The 20,727-nt window shown below is 35.2% G+C and overlaps 1 protein-coding gene across 1 annotated transcript; it reads left to right on the forward strand.

The window, feature by feature from the left end:
• The first annotated feature begins 539 nt into the window (after window positions 1–539).
• Window positions 540–17,476, forward strand: LOC123564588 (SPRY domain-containing SOCS box protein 3-like). The gene is made up of 4 exons (XM_045358278.2): window positions 540–872; window positions 10,400–10,587; window positions 10,959–11,187; window positions 11,800–17,476. Exons 1-4 carry the CDS (start codon window positions 641–643, stop codon window positions 12,153–12,155), a joined length of 1,005 nt encoding a protein of 334 aa, XP_045214213.1. The 5' UTR covers window positions 540–640; the 3' UTR covers window positions 12,156–17,476.
• Window positions 17,477–20,727: the final 3,251 nt, after the last annotated feature.

Raw genomic sequence — 20,727 nt, forward strand, 5'->3', positions numbered from 1 at the left:
TCTAAAGTTGGTATTAAAATAGTATATATATCTTCTTTCATTCTCAAGTCGTTTTGCATAGAATCGAGGTTACGGCGACTTTAATTGATCTGCAACATGTTTAGTTGAATTAAAGTCGTTTTTTTTACCCAGCAACGGCGGTGAGTTGATTCAAAGAACTATAAAATACATTAAGTACATTATTTTATAGCTCTTTGGTTGATTCTGTCTTTGATAACAACAAACTTCGCCTGCAAAAATTGCAGTTTTGACAAAATTTACTTTTACAAGCATAAAACAATGTACTTAGGTAGTGTTCTTCTTATCAAACTTGAAAAAAAAAAATACTTGTTTTCCAACTATGATTATTTGCACTGAGATTTTCCTATGAAATCTTCGTGTTTGCAGGTTTAAGATAACCCTGTTCTGAATTTGTTGTTGTGTCAATGGTTCATCGTGGTTTACCTGTGACCGTTATTTTACGTTAAATTGTACGGACAAAACGGTATTGATTAGTTTTAGTGCATTCCAAAATATCCCGGATGTTATTGTTTGGAAACTTTCGGACTACAACGTTGCACCTTACGTCAAAAAAGTTGTTTACGATTCCACGACCTTATTGTGTGATCATTTCTTAAACTCTCGATAAAATGCGATAAAAATGATGAATGAAGAAGATCAAGACGAATTATCTCTTGTGGAAGAGCGTCCATCAAGTAGTAATCTTGAGTTAGAGTACGATACAGACGCCAGTTCTGAATCGGATAGTTCTGACAAGGAGGTTGTCTCCCCATTGGCTGTTGGGTCTGCAAAACCGGTCAAAGGAGAAGCATTCTGTGACTGTTATAAAACAGGAAGGGAGAAAGAATGTATTTGTGGGGAAGATGATTCTTGTAAGCATTTTTTGTGAATTAAGATTATTGATTAATCTTGCTAGCTAGGCCTAGGGTACCGATGCTGAGGTTGTCCGCATGACGGTCATGCTGATTATTTTTGTTATTAGCACAGCAATCATGCATGGAAAGTCATGCCAATTGTTTTTGTTATCTATATGACTAAACATACTGCATGCTGTTTTCCCTGGCTTTTCAGATCCCCAGGGGTCGCACTAAACTGCTGAGGACTTAGCTGACGATATAGAATATATAGAAAACTGCTGACCACATAGGTAAAGAAGGATTATCGAAAACTGCTGACCATATGGATAAAGAAGGAAAATCGATCCACCTTGAAATTGCCTTTAGGGTTTTTTACAACAGAAAACAAGTGTGACTGAAAGTGTAATATTTTTTTTATTATATGAAGTGAAAGTAGCTTTAAATGACAACAAAAATGCAGTGTTTAAGATAATTTATTAATGAATTGGCTAGTGTTCTTAAATTAAAATATTTCATATTAAAAACACATAAAATTTCATACATATGGAACATATTTTATGTATATTCAAATAAAAAATGTGTACACATGTATATTCTATCAGAAAATATATATTAATCAATTTTGTATCATATCGACAGAAATAATTCAATATATCAACACAGATCTCTGTAATTATTACAATTTTTTTTGAATGTCAAGTATACTGGTAAATATTTACTCATATTTCTAAAAAGTAAACACGATAATTATTATGATATGGCAAACATATAAATTAAACTTCAGTATGGTTCATCATTCAAATTACTCATACGAATAAATAAGCAACACAGTAATTTATGAATAAATTTTATACAATAGACACAACATTATAGTAATGATCACTGAGTCTGTTTTTCATTCTGATGATCATGTGTTAAATGCAAACAGAACAAACAAATTCAACGTCGACATGTCATGTGATACAGTCATCAACTGTTGCCTCCATGCAGTGTTTGTGGTACCAACGTGAACGTGTCTTTTTCCAACGAACACTTAAAGTCTTTTTAGTTGTTGGGAATTCCGTCATTTTGTCATTTTCTAAGCATGAGACTAAATGTCTTCTTAGTTTATTGGTGTCAAATATGATATCAAAACACAGTTTTTGTATTATACACTATGAAAGCAAATAAACCAAGTCTAATGAATTGTCTTGTTTTTGAACTGATGGACCTATTATCTTAAAATGCTCTTCATTTTTGCCATTTTGACATTTAATATATACATTACCGGTCAGCATATAATTTACTCTATATTTAACTGGTCAGCACTTTCTAGCGATATAAGATATGTGAGAGATTGCCGACCACAAAGAAATAGAAAGAATCTGTCTGCACTTATAAGCGCACATTTAATATATACCTGACCAGTCAGCATATTTACTCTATATTTAATTGGTCAGCATTTTCTAACGATATCGCATTTGCGTGAAATTGCTGACCACATAGAAATAGAGTGAAATTGTCAGCAGAATTATTGTTTCAAACTTATACAGAAGTGGTCAGCAGTTTCAATACTTTACACTATAGTTAACTGGTCAGTACTTTCTAGCGATATCGCATTTGCGTGAAGTTGCTGACCACATAGAAATAGAGGGAAATGTTCTGCAGAATTTACTGTTTCAAATTTATACAGAAGCGGTCAGCAGTTTCAATATTTCACACTATATTGGTCAGCACTTTCTAGCGATAAATAGCTGTACACATAGAAATAGAGGGAAATGGTCAGCAGAATTATTGTTTCAAACTTAAACAAAAGCAGACACCAGTTTCAATATTTCACCCTATACTTAACTGGTCAGCATATTCTAGAGATAAATTGCTGTCACCACAAACAAATAGAGGGAAATGGTCAGCAGAATTACTGTTTCACAATTTTACAGAAGTGGTCAGCACTTTCTAGCAATAATATTTAACTGGTCAGCACTTTCTAGCGATAAATTGCTGACTACATAGAAATAGAGGGAAATCCCGGAAATGGTCAGCAGAATAACAGTTCTGTTTCACAATTATACAGAAGTGGTCAGCAGTTTCAGTATTTCTATTTTTATATTTAACTGGTCAGCACTTTCTATCGCTGTCGCATTTATACAGCATAGTTTGTTTGTATTTAACTTATGTTCTTTTCGCACATTGAATAAGATTACATTTTTATTAGCTCATCTGATTTTTTGGAAAAAAAAATGATGAGTTGTTGTCATCACTTGGTCGGCGTTGCCTGGTTAAGTTTTATGTTTAGGTCAGCTTTTCTCCTAAACTATCAAAGCTATTGCTTTGAAACTTGAAACACTTGTTAACCATCATAAGCTGACCCTATACAGCAAGAAGCATAACTCCATCCTGCTTTTTGCAAGATTTATGGCCCCTTTTGTACTTAGAAAATATCTGATTTCTTGGTTAAGTTTTATGTTTAGGTCAACTTTTCCATCCTGCTTTTTGCAAGAATTATTGCCCTTTTTGGACTTAGAAAATCAGTTTTCTTGGTTAAGTTTTATGTTTAGGTCAGCTTTTCTCCTAAACTATCAAAGCTATTGCTTTAAAACTTGCAACACTTGTTCACCATCATAAGGGGACGCTGTACAGCAAGAAACATAACTCCATCCTGCTTTTTGCAAGATTTATGGCCCCTTTTGGACTTAGAAAATATCAGATTTCTTGGTTAAGTTTTATGTTTAGGTCAACTTTTTCTCTTAAACTATCAAAGCTATTGCTTTGAAACTTGCAACACTTGTTCACCATCATAAGCTGACCCTGTACAGCAAGAAACATAACTCCATCCTGCTTTTTGCAATAATTATTGCACCTTTTGGACTTAACTTGTCTGCACGTTTTAGCAATTCGAGTATCAGATGTAATGCAGACCACAATCTAACTTCTTTTTTTTGGTCAGCTGTTTCTCTGCATTAGATACGATTTACACTTTATTTAACCGGTCATTTCTAATTCCATTTCAGTTTATTTACAACTCAGTATGCAAATATACACAAACATGAGTTCGGCATATATATATTTGAATCAAAATATACAGTTATAGTCAACATGATCAAAAGACAGCATTCATTATTTTGTATATGTATATATTTTCTAAGAATGCATCAATCCTGTATTACCTTTACCTTTTAACTTTATTGAATATCTGTGGATTACACAAGCAAGTGGTGGCCCCAGGCTAGTGTTGTTCTTAACACGTTTATTGGGGTTATCGCTAAGTGTGAACAACAAATATACAGGATGTCTCTCTCTGCAATTCTGCAGAGATTAAATGCGTTTCATAAGAAAAAACATTAGTATACGAATACTGCATCATTCAATACAATTATGTCCACCAAATGAATGCAATCAAAGACTTTGATGCAATTTAGTTTCTTCGATGAACAGTAAAGTCAGTTTTATTCTCTCATTATATACATGTAGGTAGAAAGAGGTTATGCCACTCAATATTAAAATACAATATTATTCACATTTTATATATTTCAAAATGTTCAGTATGCAAGCGATATGATTGCATTTATTTTTATTTTAATATTAGTTAAGAATAATTTATTATTTACACGCATTGTCCAAACTGAATTTCCTTTAAAGTTTAATTTTGTAAAATTGGATCACGCACTACAAATTATACGTTTATAATATAATCAAAATATAATTATTATTTTTTTCGCTTTAAATCAAAATATGAATTACCGCACAGATTAGTAAAAAATAATTTTACTATTAAAGCTGTTAATACTTGTATAAAATAAACTATTCTGCGTAAATAAAAAGACACATTTAAAAGACATTTATATCATTAGACAGTATCGATTTAATTATGTCTCCCCCAGTAGACATATTGTTTTTGCCCTGTCCGTCCGTCCGTACGTCACACTTCATTTCCGAGCAATAACTGGAGAACCATTTGACCTAGAACCTTCAAACTTCATAGGGTTGTAGGACTTTTGGAGTAGACGACCCCTATTATTTTTGGGGTCACTCCGTCAAAGGTCAAGGTCACAGGGGCCTGAACATTGAAAACCATTTCGATCAATAACTAGAGAACCACTTGACCCAGAATGTTGAAACTTCATAGGATGATTGGTCATGAAAAGTAGATGACCCCTATAGATTTTGGGGTCACTCAGTCAAAGGTCAAGGTCACAGGGGCCTGAACATTGAAAACCATTTCCAATCAATAACTAAAGAACCACTTGACCCAGAATGATGAAACTTCATAGGATGATTGATCATGCAGAGTAGATGACCCCTAACGATTTTAGGGTCACTCTGTTAAAGATCAAGGCCACAGGGGCCTGAACATGGAAAACCATTTCCAATCAATAACTTGAGAACCTCTCGACCCAGATTGAGAATGTTGAAACTTCATAGGATGATTGTTCATGCAGAGTAAATGATCCCTATTGTTTTTGGGGTCACTCGGTCAAAGGTCAAGGTCACAGGGGCCTGAACATTGATAACCAGTTCCGATCAATAACTTGAGAACCACTTGACCCAGAATGTTGAAACTTCATAGGGTGATTGAACATGCAGAGTAGATGACCCCTATTGATTTTGGGATCAGTCTATTAAAGGTCAAGGTCACAGTGGCCTGTTCATGTAAAATCATTTTTTGGAAATAACTTGAGAACCACTTGACCTACAATGTTGAAACTTAATAGGATGATTGGACATGCAGAGTAGATGACCCCTATTTATTTTGAGGTCACTTGATCAAAGGTTAAGGTCACAGGAGCCTGAACAGTGACTTGAGAACCACTAGGCCAAGAGTGTTGAAATTTAGCGGGATGACGGGACATGCCAAGTAGATGATCCCTATTGCAGCCAACCATCAGTGTCTCTTTGACTTTCGCTCCTGACCCCTATTGACTTCTTGCCTGTAGGACTTTGCATTGGGGGAGACATGCGCTTTTTTACAAAAGCTTTTTCTAGTTATCATTTTTTATCTATATGGTCAGCAGTTTCCGATACCCTTCTTTACCTATGTGGTCAGCAGTTTCCTATATATTCTATATCGTCAGCTAAGTCGTCAGCAGTTTAGTTTGATCTAATCCCCAGTGCCGATTATTTGACAATTCTTTACATGAACCATTTGGTAAGTTAACATCCAGCGCCTGTGTGCGATTACGATGCCTATAATTATTGTGTTGAATAACTTCTGTACTCTATACAATTAATGGAATTAAAACATTATATTAGAAGTAAGAAAGACAACTTCAGGTAAAATGATTAACTGATTAAGGTGTCGAGGTATAAGTTTTCTGTGCATTCTTTTGACTTATTTGTTCTGCAGTTGGCGAGTTAATTAATTATTTAATAAAAAGGTACAGAATAATATCATTTGTCATGGTGTTGTTTTAATATCTTATTAATGTCTATTGATTTATTGATTTAATATCTTAAACAATGAACATGATGCTAATACGATATGCCTTTCATCAAAAAATAGAAACACTACCGAAACATCAATCGTGTGGATAAGGTTATCAATCTGCATGACCATGATGCAAATAGAAAAAGATAATAGGCATGACTTTCATGCTGATAGACAGTTAGACACTTCTTTTATCTAGCTCAGCAGTATATATTCTATGCACCATTATTATACCCCCACAAAACGAAGTTTGTGGGGGGTGTATATAGGAGTGAGCTTGGCAGTCGGTCGGTCGGTCCGTCCATTGGTTTTCATGGTTTCCGGATGATAACTCATGAAAGGCTTGACCGATTTAAATAATTTTTGGTACACAGATGTAACATCAGAAAATACAGGTCAAGTTTGAATTTGGGGTCAGTAGGTCAAAGGTCAAGAACACAGTGACCCTGAACAGTTGAACGGTTTCCGGATGATAACTTGAGAACGCTTGGGCCTTGGATCATAAATTTTGGTACACAGGTGTAACATTATGAAAAACAGGTCAAGTTCAACTTTGAGGTCAGTAGGTCAAAGGTCAAGGTCACAGTGACTCGGAACAGATAAACGGTTTCCGGATGATAACTAAAGAACGCTTGGGTCTAGGATCATAAATTTTTGTACACAGGTGTAACATTATAAAATACAGGTCAAGTTCGACTTGAGGTTAGTAGGTCAAAGGTCAAGGTCACAATAACATGAAACGGTTTCCGGATGATAACTTGAGAACGCTTGGGCCTAGGTTCATGAAAATTGATAGGGAGGTTGATTATAACCAGCAGATGACCCCTAGTGATTTTGAGGTCAGTAGGTCACAGGTCAAGGTCACAGTGACCCGGAACATTTAAAAGGTTTTTGGACATTAACTTCAGAATGCTTGGTACTAGAATCACGAAACTTAATAGGGAGGTTAGTCATGACCAGCATATGACCTGTATTGATTTTTAGTTCCAAAGGTCAAAGGTCAGAGTGACCTGGAACATTAAAACCTTTTCCGGACAATAACTTAACGCTTGGGCCAAGGATCATGAAACTTCATAGGAGGTTGATAATGACCAGCAGATGACCTTATTGATTTTGAGGTCAGTAGGTCAAAGGTCAAGCAAGTTCAGCTTTGACATTGACTTAGTTCTGTGACAAGGCCATATTGTGGGGGTATAATTCGTCACTCCTGTGACAACTCTAGTTTAGGTTGTCTAGAGATGAAGCAGTCTTTGTGAATACTAAAACTGGTATTTCCATAGAAGATACTATAATCAGCTATCAAAAACAGATGATTATTTTCAAAGTCTGACAAATATTTACAAAATTTTCATAAAAACAAAAATCCTCCCTCCTGTAACCATTAGCATCCCTTGTACAGGTTGTCTAGAACTAGATCTGGTAACCAGAACTTCAGATGCTTGGTCTAGAAAAACGGTTACTGGTCCATTGGCCACTTCCCTTAAATTTGCTCATTCAGCATATTTATTTTCCATATTTTGGTTTGAAATGACCATTTGCCCAGCAGCCATGCCAGTAACTTCTTAAGGTGCAGCTGCTGTGTGAATAGTATATGTTCACAAAATGCGGCTGAGTTTATAAAATGAAAACACCAGGACAGAAACAAATAATCCTTTCTTTCCAAACATTCTTATCACCAAGTTATTACTTTCTATTTAGTGAAGTTGTTTATGTTTATTTTCTGATACCAAGTAAACTTATTATGTCTTCCCCAGGAGACATATTGTTTTTGCCCTGTCCGTCCGTCTGTCTGTCCGTCCGTATGTCACACTTCATTTCCGAGCAATAACTGGAGAACCATTTGACCTAGAACCTTCAGACTTCATAGGGTTGTAGGGCTGCTGGAGTAGACGACCCCTATTGTTTTTGGGGTCACTCCATCAAAGGTCAAGGTCACAGGGGCCTGAACATTGAAAACCATTTCCGATCATTAACTAGAGAACCACTTGACCCAGAATGTTGAAACTTCATAGGATGATTGGTCATGAAGAGTAGATGACCCCTATTGATTTTGTGGTCACTCCGTCAAAGGTCAAGGTCAAGGTCACAGGGGCCTGAACATTGAAAATCATTTCCGATCAATAACTAGAGAACCACTTGACCCAGAATGTTGAAACTTCATAGGATGATTGGTCATGAAGAGTAGATGACCCCTATTGATTTTGGGGTCACTCCGTCAAAGGTCAAGGTCACAGGGGCCTGAACATTGAAAACCATTTCCAATCAATAACTAGAGAACCACCTGACCCAGAATGTTGAAACTTGATGGGATGATTGGTCATAAAGAGTAGATGACCCTTATTGATTATGGGATCACTCCGTCAAAGGTCAAGGTCACAGGGGCCTGAACATTGAAAACCATTTCTGATCAATAACTAGAGAACCACTTGACCCAGAATGTTGAAACTTCATAGGATGATTGTACATGCAAAGTAGATGACCCCTATCGATTTTTGGGTCACTCCATTAAAGGTCAAGGTCACAGGGGCCTGAACATTGAAAACCATTTCCGGTCAGTAACTTGAGAACCACTTGACCCAGAATGTTGAAACTTAATAGGATGATTGATCATAAAGAGTAGATGACCCCTAACGATTTTGGGGTCACTCTGTGAAAGGTCAAGGTCACAGGGGCCCGAACATTGAAAACCATTTCCAATCAATAACTTGAGAACCTCTCGACCCAGAATGTTGAAACTTCATAGGATGATTGTTCATGCAGAGTAAATGATCCCTATTGTTTTTGGGGTCACTCCATTAAAGGTCAAGGTCACAGGGGCCTGAACATTGATAACCAGTTCCGATCAATAACTTGAGAACCACTTGACCCAGAATGTTGAAACTTCATAGGATGATTGAACATGCAGAGTAGATGACCCCTATTGATTTTTGGGTCAGTCTATTAAAGGTCAAGGTCACAGTGGCCTGTTCATGTAAAATCATTTTTTGGAAATAACTTGAGAACCACTTGACCTACAATGTTGAAACTTAATAGGATGATTGGACATGCAGAGTAGTTTATTTTGAGGTCACTTGATCAAAGGTCAAGGTCACAGGAGCCTGAACAGTGACTTGAGAACCACTAGGCCACGAGTGTTGAAATTTAGCGGGATGACTGGACATGCCAAGTAGATGATCCCTATTGCAGCCAACCATCAGTGTCTCTTTGACTTTCGCTCCTGACCCCTATTGACTTCTTGCCTATAGGACTTTGCATTGGGGGAGACATGTGCTTTTTTACAAAAGCATTTTCTAGTTTAGTAAATTTTTAATATGATGGCAAAACAATATTTTCCAGTATAAGGTTGTTGGGTAGGAAAGATTTTGTCATTCATTTGGATAATTGATTCAATGTCATACATTTTGAAATAAGTTTCAGCTTGATTCCTACACGTTGTACTTTCTACAATTAATTATATAACATCAGATTGCTGGGTTGGGGTTGGAGGACAGGGGCAACATTTTTTTGTATGGTCCATAATATTATAGCAAGTCTGAAGATCACACAGAGAAGACACAACTAGTTGAAAATCACCCTTATCCACATACACTGTGGGATATCCCCTTTCATAGTATGGAAGTATGTCTTCTTGCCATGCAGATAATCAGTGACACGGCTGCTCTGCAAATAGTATATCAAAGCCACAGCTGTCATATTTTATATAGACTAATACAGACATGGCAGCCTTGTCCCGAATATGAACGCAGCAGCCATGTATGTAGCGTCTGGCAATTATGTTAGTGTATGTATGTTTATTGTAATGAACTCAGAATGCTTTGACCTGTTGTTCTTAAACTTAGTGGCACATGGCTTTGGGATTATAATTCTTCACACAGCTGTGCTCTTGTTTTACCAGTGTTTTGGAGTTTGCTACTGTTTGTTTCCTAAAGTTACAACCAACAAAATATTCTGCTAGCCCTGGATTTTTTCTTAATCTCAAAATTTCATATATAAAGGGCTGGCTTTTAATAGATATAGTGACATTTTACTTTCACATGCAGACTGCATTTCATGGTGTCCATTTTGTGTTTCTCTGATTTTCAGAAGTGAGTTGGCAGTTTCATGAGCCCTATTCATCTGAATGTTTTGTAATTCACAGATTTTGAATGGAAATGGGATAATAATTCCAAGTCTGCAGCCAGCTTCTTAAAGCATGATCAGCGTGAAGTTGTGTTCCATGTGGATTATAGCTGTGGCACAGCAGCGGTACGAGGCAGTCAGCTCATGGGGGAGGATCAGTATTACTGGGAGGTCAAGATGACCACACCTGTGTATGGCACAGATATGGTACGCCTAGTTTTCCTCTCGGGGAGTTACTGTATGAAATAAGGATCTGGAAAACAATTTTGAAATTACAAAGGGAATAAAAGTCATTTTGTACATTATTTGTACTATTCATTATGTTACATTAGTTCAGAATGCTAAGATTTATGAGGGTATCAATAGAATTTCTGGTATCTTTTGCAATAAGCCATATACTAACTGTATAAAGAAGTCTTTAATATGATACAGTTGTTTTAGGCAATTGTCTGTCTAGAAAACTCACTTTTGTTTGCAAAACTGTTTATCCTTTAAAGTTTTAGCAATTCTTTAATAGATATATTTAAAAGTGATACAACAGCTATTATATTTCAAACAATTTATTGTGTTGCTTTCAGATGGTTGGTGTAGGTACAGTTGATTTAGATCTGAACAAATACCGTCACAAGTTTTGTAGTCTTGTTGGGCGAGACGGGGACAGCTGGGGATTGTCGTACACAGGTATGCTGCATCACAAAGGTCATAAACAGACGTATGCATCAAAGTTCGGGCAAGGAACCATTATTGGAGTTCATCTTGATATGTGGCATGGGACAGTCTCATTTTATAAAAATAGAAAACCTCTTGGTAAGTATTCAACAGTAACTCTACAGGAATGTGTAAACCCTTTGAAGTGTCTGTTTCGAGCTGTAATGTACTAGCACAATTTTCAAGTGTAGAAATAAGGATTTGTTTCTGCTAGGATATTGATAATACATACATTAAAAAAACTAATTGCTTGTAAAATATTTTTGTTTTCAGTGTTATAATTCTAGTGTTATACATGTATGGGAGAATATTATTATTTCAGAAGTTGTTGATGTTTAGATGGTGTTACTGGCTTATTTCTGTTTAAACAGAATAAAATTTTAATCTTTTAGTGACCACTAAAAGTTTTCACACTTGTAATTTCACTGTGATGTTTTGACATGCAGTGGGCGGTTCCAATGTTCTATTTTGCATTTGTAGCCCACTTGAGCATTTCTTGTGTTTATGTGATCACCTTGTGTATCTGCCAATGTCATCATGTATGTCATATAGTAGCTTCAGTTGATATTAAAAGAATATTACTTCCATATTTAGATATAATTTGGCATTTTAAGGAAACTTTTTTGTATATATTTTAATGTCTGGTTTCTTATACTTACATGTATTCTTTTACCAGTTATATTATAGTATCAATGTTGTTTCAATATTTAGGTATAGCATATAGAGGCTTGCAAGGGAAACAACTCTACCCAGTGGTGTCTTCTACAGCAGCTAGGAGTGGAATGAAAGTGATAAAATGTCGTTCATTTAAGACTTCACTACAGTTTATGTGTTGTCAAGTGTTAAGGACAGTGATACCTGCACATTTAGATGTACTCAAAGTGATAGACATGCCACCAGGCTTACGAGAGTTTCTAGAGAATAACATTAGCTGGCTATTACAGCCAAGCCCGTTTGAAACTCCAACCAAAAGTAGCACAGAAATGACCAGTTATGCTAGGGGTACAAAGAGAAGACATTCACAAGATGATTATGATGGTCCATCCACCAGTAAATGTGCAAGATAACCTTTTCATTGGAAGTAATTATATCAGTGTTGAAATTCTCATTGATGGGAGTGAAAAATAGATATATTCATTTTGAATTGCCAATAATCAGGAGCATTCCATTTCCTGGATAGTGATATTGCAGGCTCAGAGGCAAGGCAATTCAGCATAAAGCAAATTTATTTTAAAAGTATGTAGGGCTTACATACCAGTATTGAAAGTTTTTAGTCTTGGTATGTTTTAATCATAACAGAAAACTGTGTGATTAATTTGTGAAATTTTGTGTAAGAATAAAGAAGGCTGTTGTACTCAACCTGGCAAAAATTGCCATTGCTGTTGCCTTTGAAAAGTGTTACGGCACTGTTCTTATTTTATTAAATCATCTTCTTCACTTCTGTCCCTATTATCATCAATTCTCATGTGGGTTTGGACTTTGTAAGGAGCAAAAATATACTTATCGATTGGTTTAGACATAGAAACGCCAAACGTCAAGGTCACTGTCACAGTGTGGTCAAATATTTTGTAATGCTTTTAACTTTTACAGCTATGCTGTCTCTTTGACAGTAACGTCTTCATTACATGTACCTCCCTTAACATCAGCAAACTTCACCTGAGGATTTGTCTTGGTGGTACATAAAGAAGACTTGGATAAGTGATCCCAAATGTTATGGTCACTGGGTATAGTTTCTCCATCAAAATATGTTTTGTCATCCTTCTTTTATCACTTTCTAATGTTACCTCATACCAGCATAAAAAATTTCTAGAGGCCATATTTTTCTGTATGAAAGTTGGTCAGAATGTTCATCTTGATGATATCTAGGTCAAGTTTGAAACTGGGTCAATTGCAGTCAAAAACTAGGTCAGTAGGTCTAAAAATAGAAAAACCTTTCGACCTCTCTAGAGGCCCTATTTTTCAATGGATCTTCATGAAAATTGGTCTGAATGTTCACCTTGATGATATCTAGGTCAAGTTTGAAACTGGGTCACATGCGATCAAAAACTAGGTCAGTAGGTATAAAAATAGAAAAAAACCTTGTGACCTCTCTAGAGGCCATATTTTTCATGAGATCTTCATAAAAATTGGTGAGAATGTTCACCTTGATGATATCTAGGTCAGGTTCAAAACTGGGTCACATTCCTTCAAAAACTAGGTCATTAGGTCAGATAATAGAAAAACCTTGTGACCTCTCTAGAGGCCATATTTTTCAATGGATCTTCATGAAAATTGGTCAGAATTTTTATCTTGATGATATCTAGGTCAAGTTTAAAACTGGGTTACATGAGCTCCAAAACTAGGTCACTATGTCCAATAATAGAAAAAAAAACGATGTTATACTCAGTTTAAAACTGGGTCATGTGGGGACAGGTGAGCGATTCAGGACCATCATGGTCCTCTTGTTTAGCTCACCTAAACTAAAGGTTCAGAGTGGGCTGAAAGTATAAGTGGATGGTCAGTCTATCATTGTCAACAGTTTCACTTTAACATTTCCTCTAAAGCAACTGGTCAGAATTATAATGGACTTGGTCTGTTTCATCATTGCATGGGCTTTTCTGAAGTTTGTTCAGTTGTTCTACTTGACTGCATTTATTGTCAACTGCAGCTAAAACTAGACCTTTAAAGAATTCTTCATGAACTGCTTTATGGATCTTCAAATTTGCCAGTAGCATCCTTTGATAAACCTTTCCAGTTTGGTCAAATGGTTTCACTTGACTTTTGCCAGCACAGAATATATGAAATCTTAACAGTGCCTGCTCATAAATTGCTTGAAGGGTGCTCAGGAAATTTTTTAAAGGGAAGGTCATGTGATCGACAAATGCTATCATGGTTTCTTGTATTGTTAAACTGATTTTAGTTTTATGCAGGATGTTTCAGTGTTGGTTTAAGGATCGAATATTTGTCAAATATTAGTTGACTCTGATTGCTGTTTCATTTTGTTTGAATTGCTTTACCTGGCTTCCAGGAGAATGAATTTTGGTCCTCAAAAGTGATGAACTTAATATAAATGATACACTTGATGGATGTGAAAATTATCAAGATATTGAAAGTGTAGCAAGCTTGAACACCTTTACATTAAATTCCGGAGAAAAAATTGTGAAAATGGCAGTTGAGATTGTTAGAGAGTAATAATAATTGTATGTAATTATTAGCTCCACTATTCTGAGAATAGGCGGGGGGTGGGGGGGGGGGGGGGGGGCTATTCTACTCGTCCCGGCATTGGCGTGAGCTTTCTTGGTTAAAGTTTTTCGGCAACCTTTGTTTTTCTGTCATATCTTTGTTACTATTGCTTGTATCTGACTGTTAGTTCACATTAACATTGTCCAGCATACAAAGAAAGTATGTGCAGGGGCTAGGCCCTTTATACCCAAGATCAAGGTCACCAAGGTGTTATATATAGGTATTTTTAAGGTTAAAGTTTTTCGGCAGCCTTTGTTTTTCTGTCATATCTTTGTTACTATTGCTTATATCTTACTGTAAGTTCATATAAAAATTGTCCAGCATACAAACAAAGTATGTGCAGCGGCTGGGCCAATTATACCCAAGGTCAAGGTCACAAAATTATTATACTTGGAATTATTTTCATGTTAAATTTTTTTCAAAAGCTTTGTTTATAGACATACCTTCGGTACATTAAAAGATAATGACTTGAAATTAGAAATGTTTTTTTTTATAATCATCATCTGCATGTGTGGTTACAATCCCCATAACTCTTATTGTGTTTTTGACAGAATTATGCCCCTTTCATACTTAAAGTTTTTGGCTGTCTTCGCTTTCTGGATATTACTTCAGCACAATATTAGATAAAGACTTGAAACTTAAAATGTATCTTTATCATCATCATCTGTATGTGTGGTAACAATACCCATAACTCTGATTTGTATTTTTGACCAAATTATGCCCCTTTCATACTTAATTTTTTTGACAAATTTCGTTTTCTGGACATAACTTTGTTACTATATAAGATAATGACTTGAAACTCAATATATATATTTACCATCATCATCTGCATGTGTGGTAACAATGCCAATAACTCTTAAGTTGTGTTCTTGACAGAATTGTGCCCCTTGGTGTATCTTTTAAAGTAGAGGTCTCTTATTGAGACATATATTCATTTAACTGTAAAGTCGCCGAATAGTGGAACCCGCTGTCTTACGGACAGCTCTTGTTTTACTTTTTGCTTTAAAATGAGTCTCACTGTTGTTGCCAAGGGAGAGGTTTTAAATTAATTTTATTAATTGATAGTAGGATTTGAAAGAGGTTTGCCTAAATAGCAAATGTTAAACAAAAAAAACAAAGACACAGAGGAGGCTTTTGAAATGTTATACATGAATTGAATATTTGCTTGCATTTGTTGGTGCTTATTATACGTCCGAAGGGAGCGTATTATGTTACGACGCTGGTGTCCGTCTTCGTGTCCACTCTGTAACTCCTGAACTCCTTGAAGGATTTTGAAGAAACTTGACACTAATGTTCACCACATCAAGAGTTCAGAGTGCATGTTTTGGATGGCTCGCTTCAAGGTCAAGGTCACACTTGGGGTCAAAGATCATATGACTTTATTTTGTGTTCTCTCTGTAACTCTTGAAATGCTTGAAGGATTTTAAAGAAACTCGGCACAAATGCTCACCACATCGAAACATCATGCTGAGCGCATGTTTCGGATGGCTTGCTTCAAGGTCAAGGTCACAATTAATATATTGCTCTGCATTGTGGTGCTCTTGTTAACTGATTTTTCAATAATTGCAGATTATAGAGATAATTTATTCTTTTATAAACTTTTGATCATCTTGGCAGATACCTTACTTTCTTAATATAAGAGCTTATCTGACATTTATTGCCTTTCTTGTTGCCAGCTTTTTATTAGTTGAACTTCATTTTCTCAGCAGTTTCCATTTAATATTTCACCAACTTGATTTGAAGTATCCATTAATTTATCTTTGTCATGTTTCATGAAATGATTTTGCTCTTGTACACAAAAACTTTTATAACAGCTTAAAATGGTAACATTACAGTTCAGTATTGGGAATATGGTTTCACTTGATCAGACTGTCCATCAGAGCCTTAACCAGAATTTTAGCTTTTACTGAATTGAATTTTACAGTCAAAAACAAGCTTTTTTTTCAAAATTCTTTTCAAAATGCTTAAGTTAGTGACTTCAGGCCAATTTTACTCTTGATTTTTTTGTGCACTGCAGTTTCTTCACTGGATGGGACTTACAATTTGCCACCCAGTCCATCAGTCACACAAAGCATTAAAAGACCCTTGATAACCATAAAGATATTACTTTCATGAAACTTGGTATATGTATAGAACATGTGTATCTTTCTATTTTACTGCTATTTCAATAAAACAAAAAAAAATGTATAATGTGAATCCTGCGTATTGTGACTTCCATGTAGGATAATAACAATGCTTAAATATAATTTCAAGGAAAATGTATTCTCAATTACTGTGCTGCACTGTGCAGAAGAGTAGGGATATTGTTTTGTTCATATTGGTTGGTCTGTCTGTCTGTTCGTTGATCCATCTGTTTGAACAATTACTAGAGTCAATTGTTAGTATTTATAGTTATAACTGCCTATGGTTGGTAGATGGCCCCTATTGCTTTAGGACTCGGTATGTCACAGATCACAGGTAATAGTGACATTGGGGATGAAATGTCTGAAGACTGTGCATACAATGGTCAGATTTCATAGGATGGTTGCATAAGGTTACTAGATGACACCTATCATTTTGGGGTCAGCATGTCAAAGGTCAAGGTCACAGTGAAGATTTTTTTTGATAACTTCAGGTCTGTCAAACTCCTTAGTGGCATTGCCTGTGGTCAGTAAATGACCCATATTGATTAGAGGTGGGGTACATCAGAACAACAATAATGGTTTCTTATTGTTAGCAGGGGAATGCTTATTTATGTTTAGAAGATGCTGCAAGTTGTTTTTATGCCATTTGATGAAAGGTCAAGGTTACAGCATACTTGAGATTGAAAATTCCAGATAGGGGCAAGATAATAAGTACATTTAATCCTTAAGCTTACCTTCTTATTGAATTCATCCTGTGCAATAACATTACAATTGACCTCATTCAGAAGAAATGTTAATTCAAGGGACATGATTTCATCAATATCTTTTCTGTATGAGAGAATGTCACTTGTTAAAATATAGGGTAACACATTTCTTATTGTAATATTGGCTACTGTAAATGTCATGCATAGAATTCAAGTCCAATGACAGTTTTATTGTTTTTAACACATTTTATAAATTTATGTTTTTATAATTGAATGTGTTGCGAACTTGTTATGATATACACATCTGTTTTGAATGATTAAAGTTGAATTGAAAGGAAATGGACTTTGTCCTTTTATTGACTTTTTGCACTTTATCATGTTGTGTCAGACTAATATATGAAATTATAATTAAAAGCATTTATAGATTCAGCATAACTAAGGCTCATGTTCATTCTATTTGAATTTTTATTTTCCAAAAAATATCACCTTGGTCAATATTACATTATTTTGTTGAGTATCTGTTTTTAGCTCACCTATCACAAAGTGACAAGGTGAGCTTTTGTGATCGCGCAGTGTCCGTCGTCCGTCCATCCGTGCGTGCGTCCGTGCGTAAACTTTTGCTTGTGACCACTCTAGAGCAGGGTTGTTAATAATTACTTGCAAAAGTAATGCATTAAATTAGCATTACTTAGAAAGAATCGGCATTAAATTAGCATTAGCATTACTCATTTTTGTCAAAATAATGCATTAAATTAATTAGCATTACATAGGGTGCATTAGCATTAGCATTAGCATTACTTTTTGTGAATCATTGCATGTTATAATCGAATCACTATTTGTTTGTTGTTTGTTTTTCATTTAATCATTTTAGTTAAAGGTAAAAGTAAAGGTAAGCTTTATTTAACGTTGCATATAATTCCAACATATAACGTGAGCTACAAAGCTCTTGTGCGACAAACTAGGTATCCAGTAACAGATACTTACCTGTGCTTATTTAGTTGTTTATTTCATAGCAGCAATTTACACATGACAAGCATTTTACACATGACAATCATTTGTAATGAATCAAATCTACCAACTAGGGATTATATATAATTTGTATAAAATACTTGAAATGATCCAACAGCACCATAAAAAACCGCAGCATTTAAATTCTTTCAACAGTATTTTTGTATTTGTGTAACATGAAGAGCGTTTAGTCTGCTTTACAGTATTTACCTAGGTAATCTATAGTTAAATACATGTATGACTTTCTTATATTATATTTGAATTTTTCTTTTACCATTACCATTACTTTATAAAAAACACTTATGTTGAAAGTCCAGTACCTGTTTAATGACTCCCTAACAGACTACGGTATTTGACATGACATGTAAAAGCTATCTGCCTTAAGGTCTTTAACATCATTATCAGTGGCATACTGTTAACTGATAAAAAGGTGTTAAAAGATAACAATAGATTCTGTTTGATATTTTGGTTGACAAAACTAATTATGTCACACTTTAATTGTTATTATGAATTTGGGCTTTGGAGCTGTCCCAGATATAAATGTATAGTTCAATGCATTAATTTGAATTAGATACACTGTGACTGTTATTGAAAATTACATTGGTTACAAACAAATAGTGCTAGTGTTTTAAGTAAAATTGTATGTTCAAAAATGTTTCATAACTAGATAGCCCATAATTATATGATTTAAATTTTATTAGTATTTAGGCAGAATATTGTTCGTACCTGAACATTTATATTGTGATTATGTCCCAGGGGCGTCGGAATGTGTTTGATATTGGGGCCGCGAGGGGGGGGGGGGGGTAGGTACTCTTATCAGAATTAATAATGTATAACGCAATACAAAGAATGCATGTATGTTTTTTTTCTTTTGTGTTTAATGTATTGAACAATAATCATTCATGTTACATTCATTTCTTATTTTTGTTTGAAATATCATTTTTTTTAGTAAAAACAATTTATGTAATTAATTCCTTACATCTTAGCGGTGTGATAAATCTTAACACTTACCTCTTTCATTAAATAAAAATAATGAATTTACAAAAAATTGTTTTTGGGCAAATTATTGGGGCCGTGGTCGCGGCCCCTGCGGCCCCACTTCCGACGCCCCTGCTGTCCTTCAGATTGAGGTTTGTGGTATATCTTTGGATCTGATCTGGTTCACACCAAGTTAACTTGAACCTGGGATTTCCAGTGATACAGAAAATAATGCCTAAGTAATGCTAAGCATTAGCATTAGCATTACTAACTTTGGCATTAAATTAGCATTATTTTTTAATGCTAAAATTGTGGCATTAATCATTACTTGGCATTATTTGAAAAAAAAATGCATTATTAATGCATTAGCATTATTATTAGCATTACTACAACCCTGCTCTAGAGGTCACATTTTTCATTGGGTCTTTATGAAAATTGGTCAGAATGTCAAAAACTAGGTCAGTAGGTCTAAAAATAGAAAAACCTTGTGACCTCTCTTGAGGCCATACTTTTGAATGGATCTTCATAAAAATTGGTCAGAATGTTCATTTTGATGATATCTAGGTCAAGTTCGAAACTGGGTCACATGCCTTCAAAAAGTAGGTCAGTAGGTCAAATAATGAAAAAACCTTGTGACCTCTCTAGAGGCCATTTTTTTCATGGGATGTGTATGAAAATTGGTCTAAATGTTTATCTTGATGATATATAGGTCAAGTATGAAACTGGGTCAACTGAGATCAAAAACTAGGTCAGTAGGTCTTAAAATAGAAATACCTTGTGACCTCTCACGTACCATCAAAAACTAGGTCAGTAGGTCAAATTATAAAAAAACCTTGTGACCTCTCTAGAGGCCATACTTTTCATGGGATCTGTATGAAAATTGGTCTGAATGTTCATCTTGATGATATCTAGTTTGAAACTGGGTCAACTCCGGTCAAAAGCTAAGTCAGTAGGTCTAAAATTAGAAAACCCTTTTGACCTCTTTAGAGGCCATATTTTTCAATAGATCTTCATGAAAATTGGTCTGAATGTTCACCTTGATGATATCTAGGTTAGTTTTGAAACTGGGTCACATGCAGTCAAAAACTAGGTGAGTAGGTATGAAAATAGAAAAACCTTGTGACCTCTCTAGAGGCCATATTTTTCATGAGATCTTCATGAAAATTAGTGAGAATGTTCACCTTGATGATATCTAGGTCAAGTTCAAAACAGGGTCACGTACCTTCGAAAACTAGGTCAATAGGTCAAATAATAGAAAAACCTTGTGACCTCTCTAGAGGCCATATTTTTCAATGGATCTTCATAAAAATTGGTCAGAATTTTTATCTTGATGATATCTAGATCAAATTCAAAACTGGGTCACATGAGCTCAAAAACTAGGTCACTATGTCAAATAATAGAAAAAACGACGTCATACTCAAAACTGGGGCATGTGGGAAGAGGTGAGTGATTCAGGACCATCATGGTCCTCTTGTTATTAAATGGCTCAAGGGTCAAGAACTGTTGTGATGCACAGATTTAAGTAACATTTTTATATTTATACCATATATTAGGAAACAACATTTGACAGGCATGTACTACATTAAACATCAGTTTTTAAAGAA

This window comes from Mercenaria mercenaria, chromosome 2 (assembly GCF_021730395.1).
Source record: "Mercenaria mercenaria strain notata chromosome 2, MADL_Memer_1, whole genome shotgun sequence".
Classification (NCBI taxonomy): domain Eukaryota; kingdom Metazoa; phylum Mollusca; class Bivalvia; order Venerida; family Veneridae; genus Mercenaria; species Mercenaria mercenaria.

What these genes read in the sequence shown, in the direction of transcription:
- LOC123564588 (XM_045358278.2), top strand. Translation starts at nt 641, where the DNA reads ATGATGAATGAAGAAGATCAAGACGAATTATCTCTTGTGGAAGAGCGT. An exon ending in TTGTGGGGAAGATGATTCTT is followed by an intron (nt 873 to 10,399) that starts GTAAGCATTTTT and finishes TGTAATTCACAG; the next exon opens with ATTTTGAATGGAAATGGGAT. An exon ending in TAAAAATAGAAAACCTCTTG is followed by an intron (nt 11,188 to 11,799) that starts GTAAGTATTCAA and finishes TTCAATATTTAG; the next exon opens with GTATAGCATATAGAGGCTTG.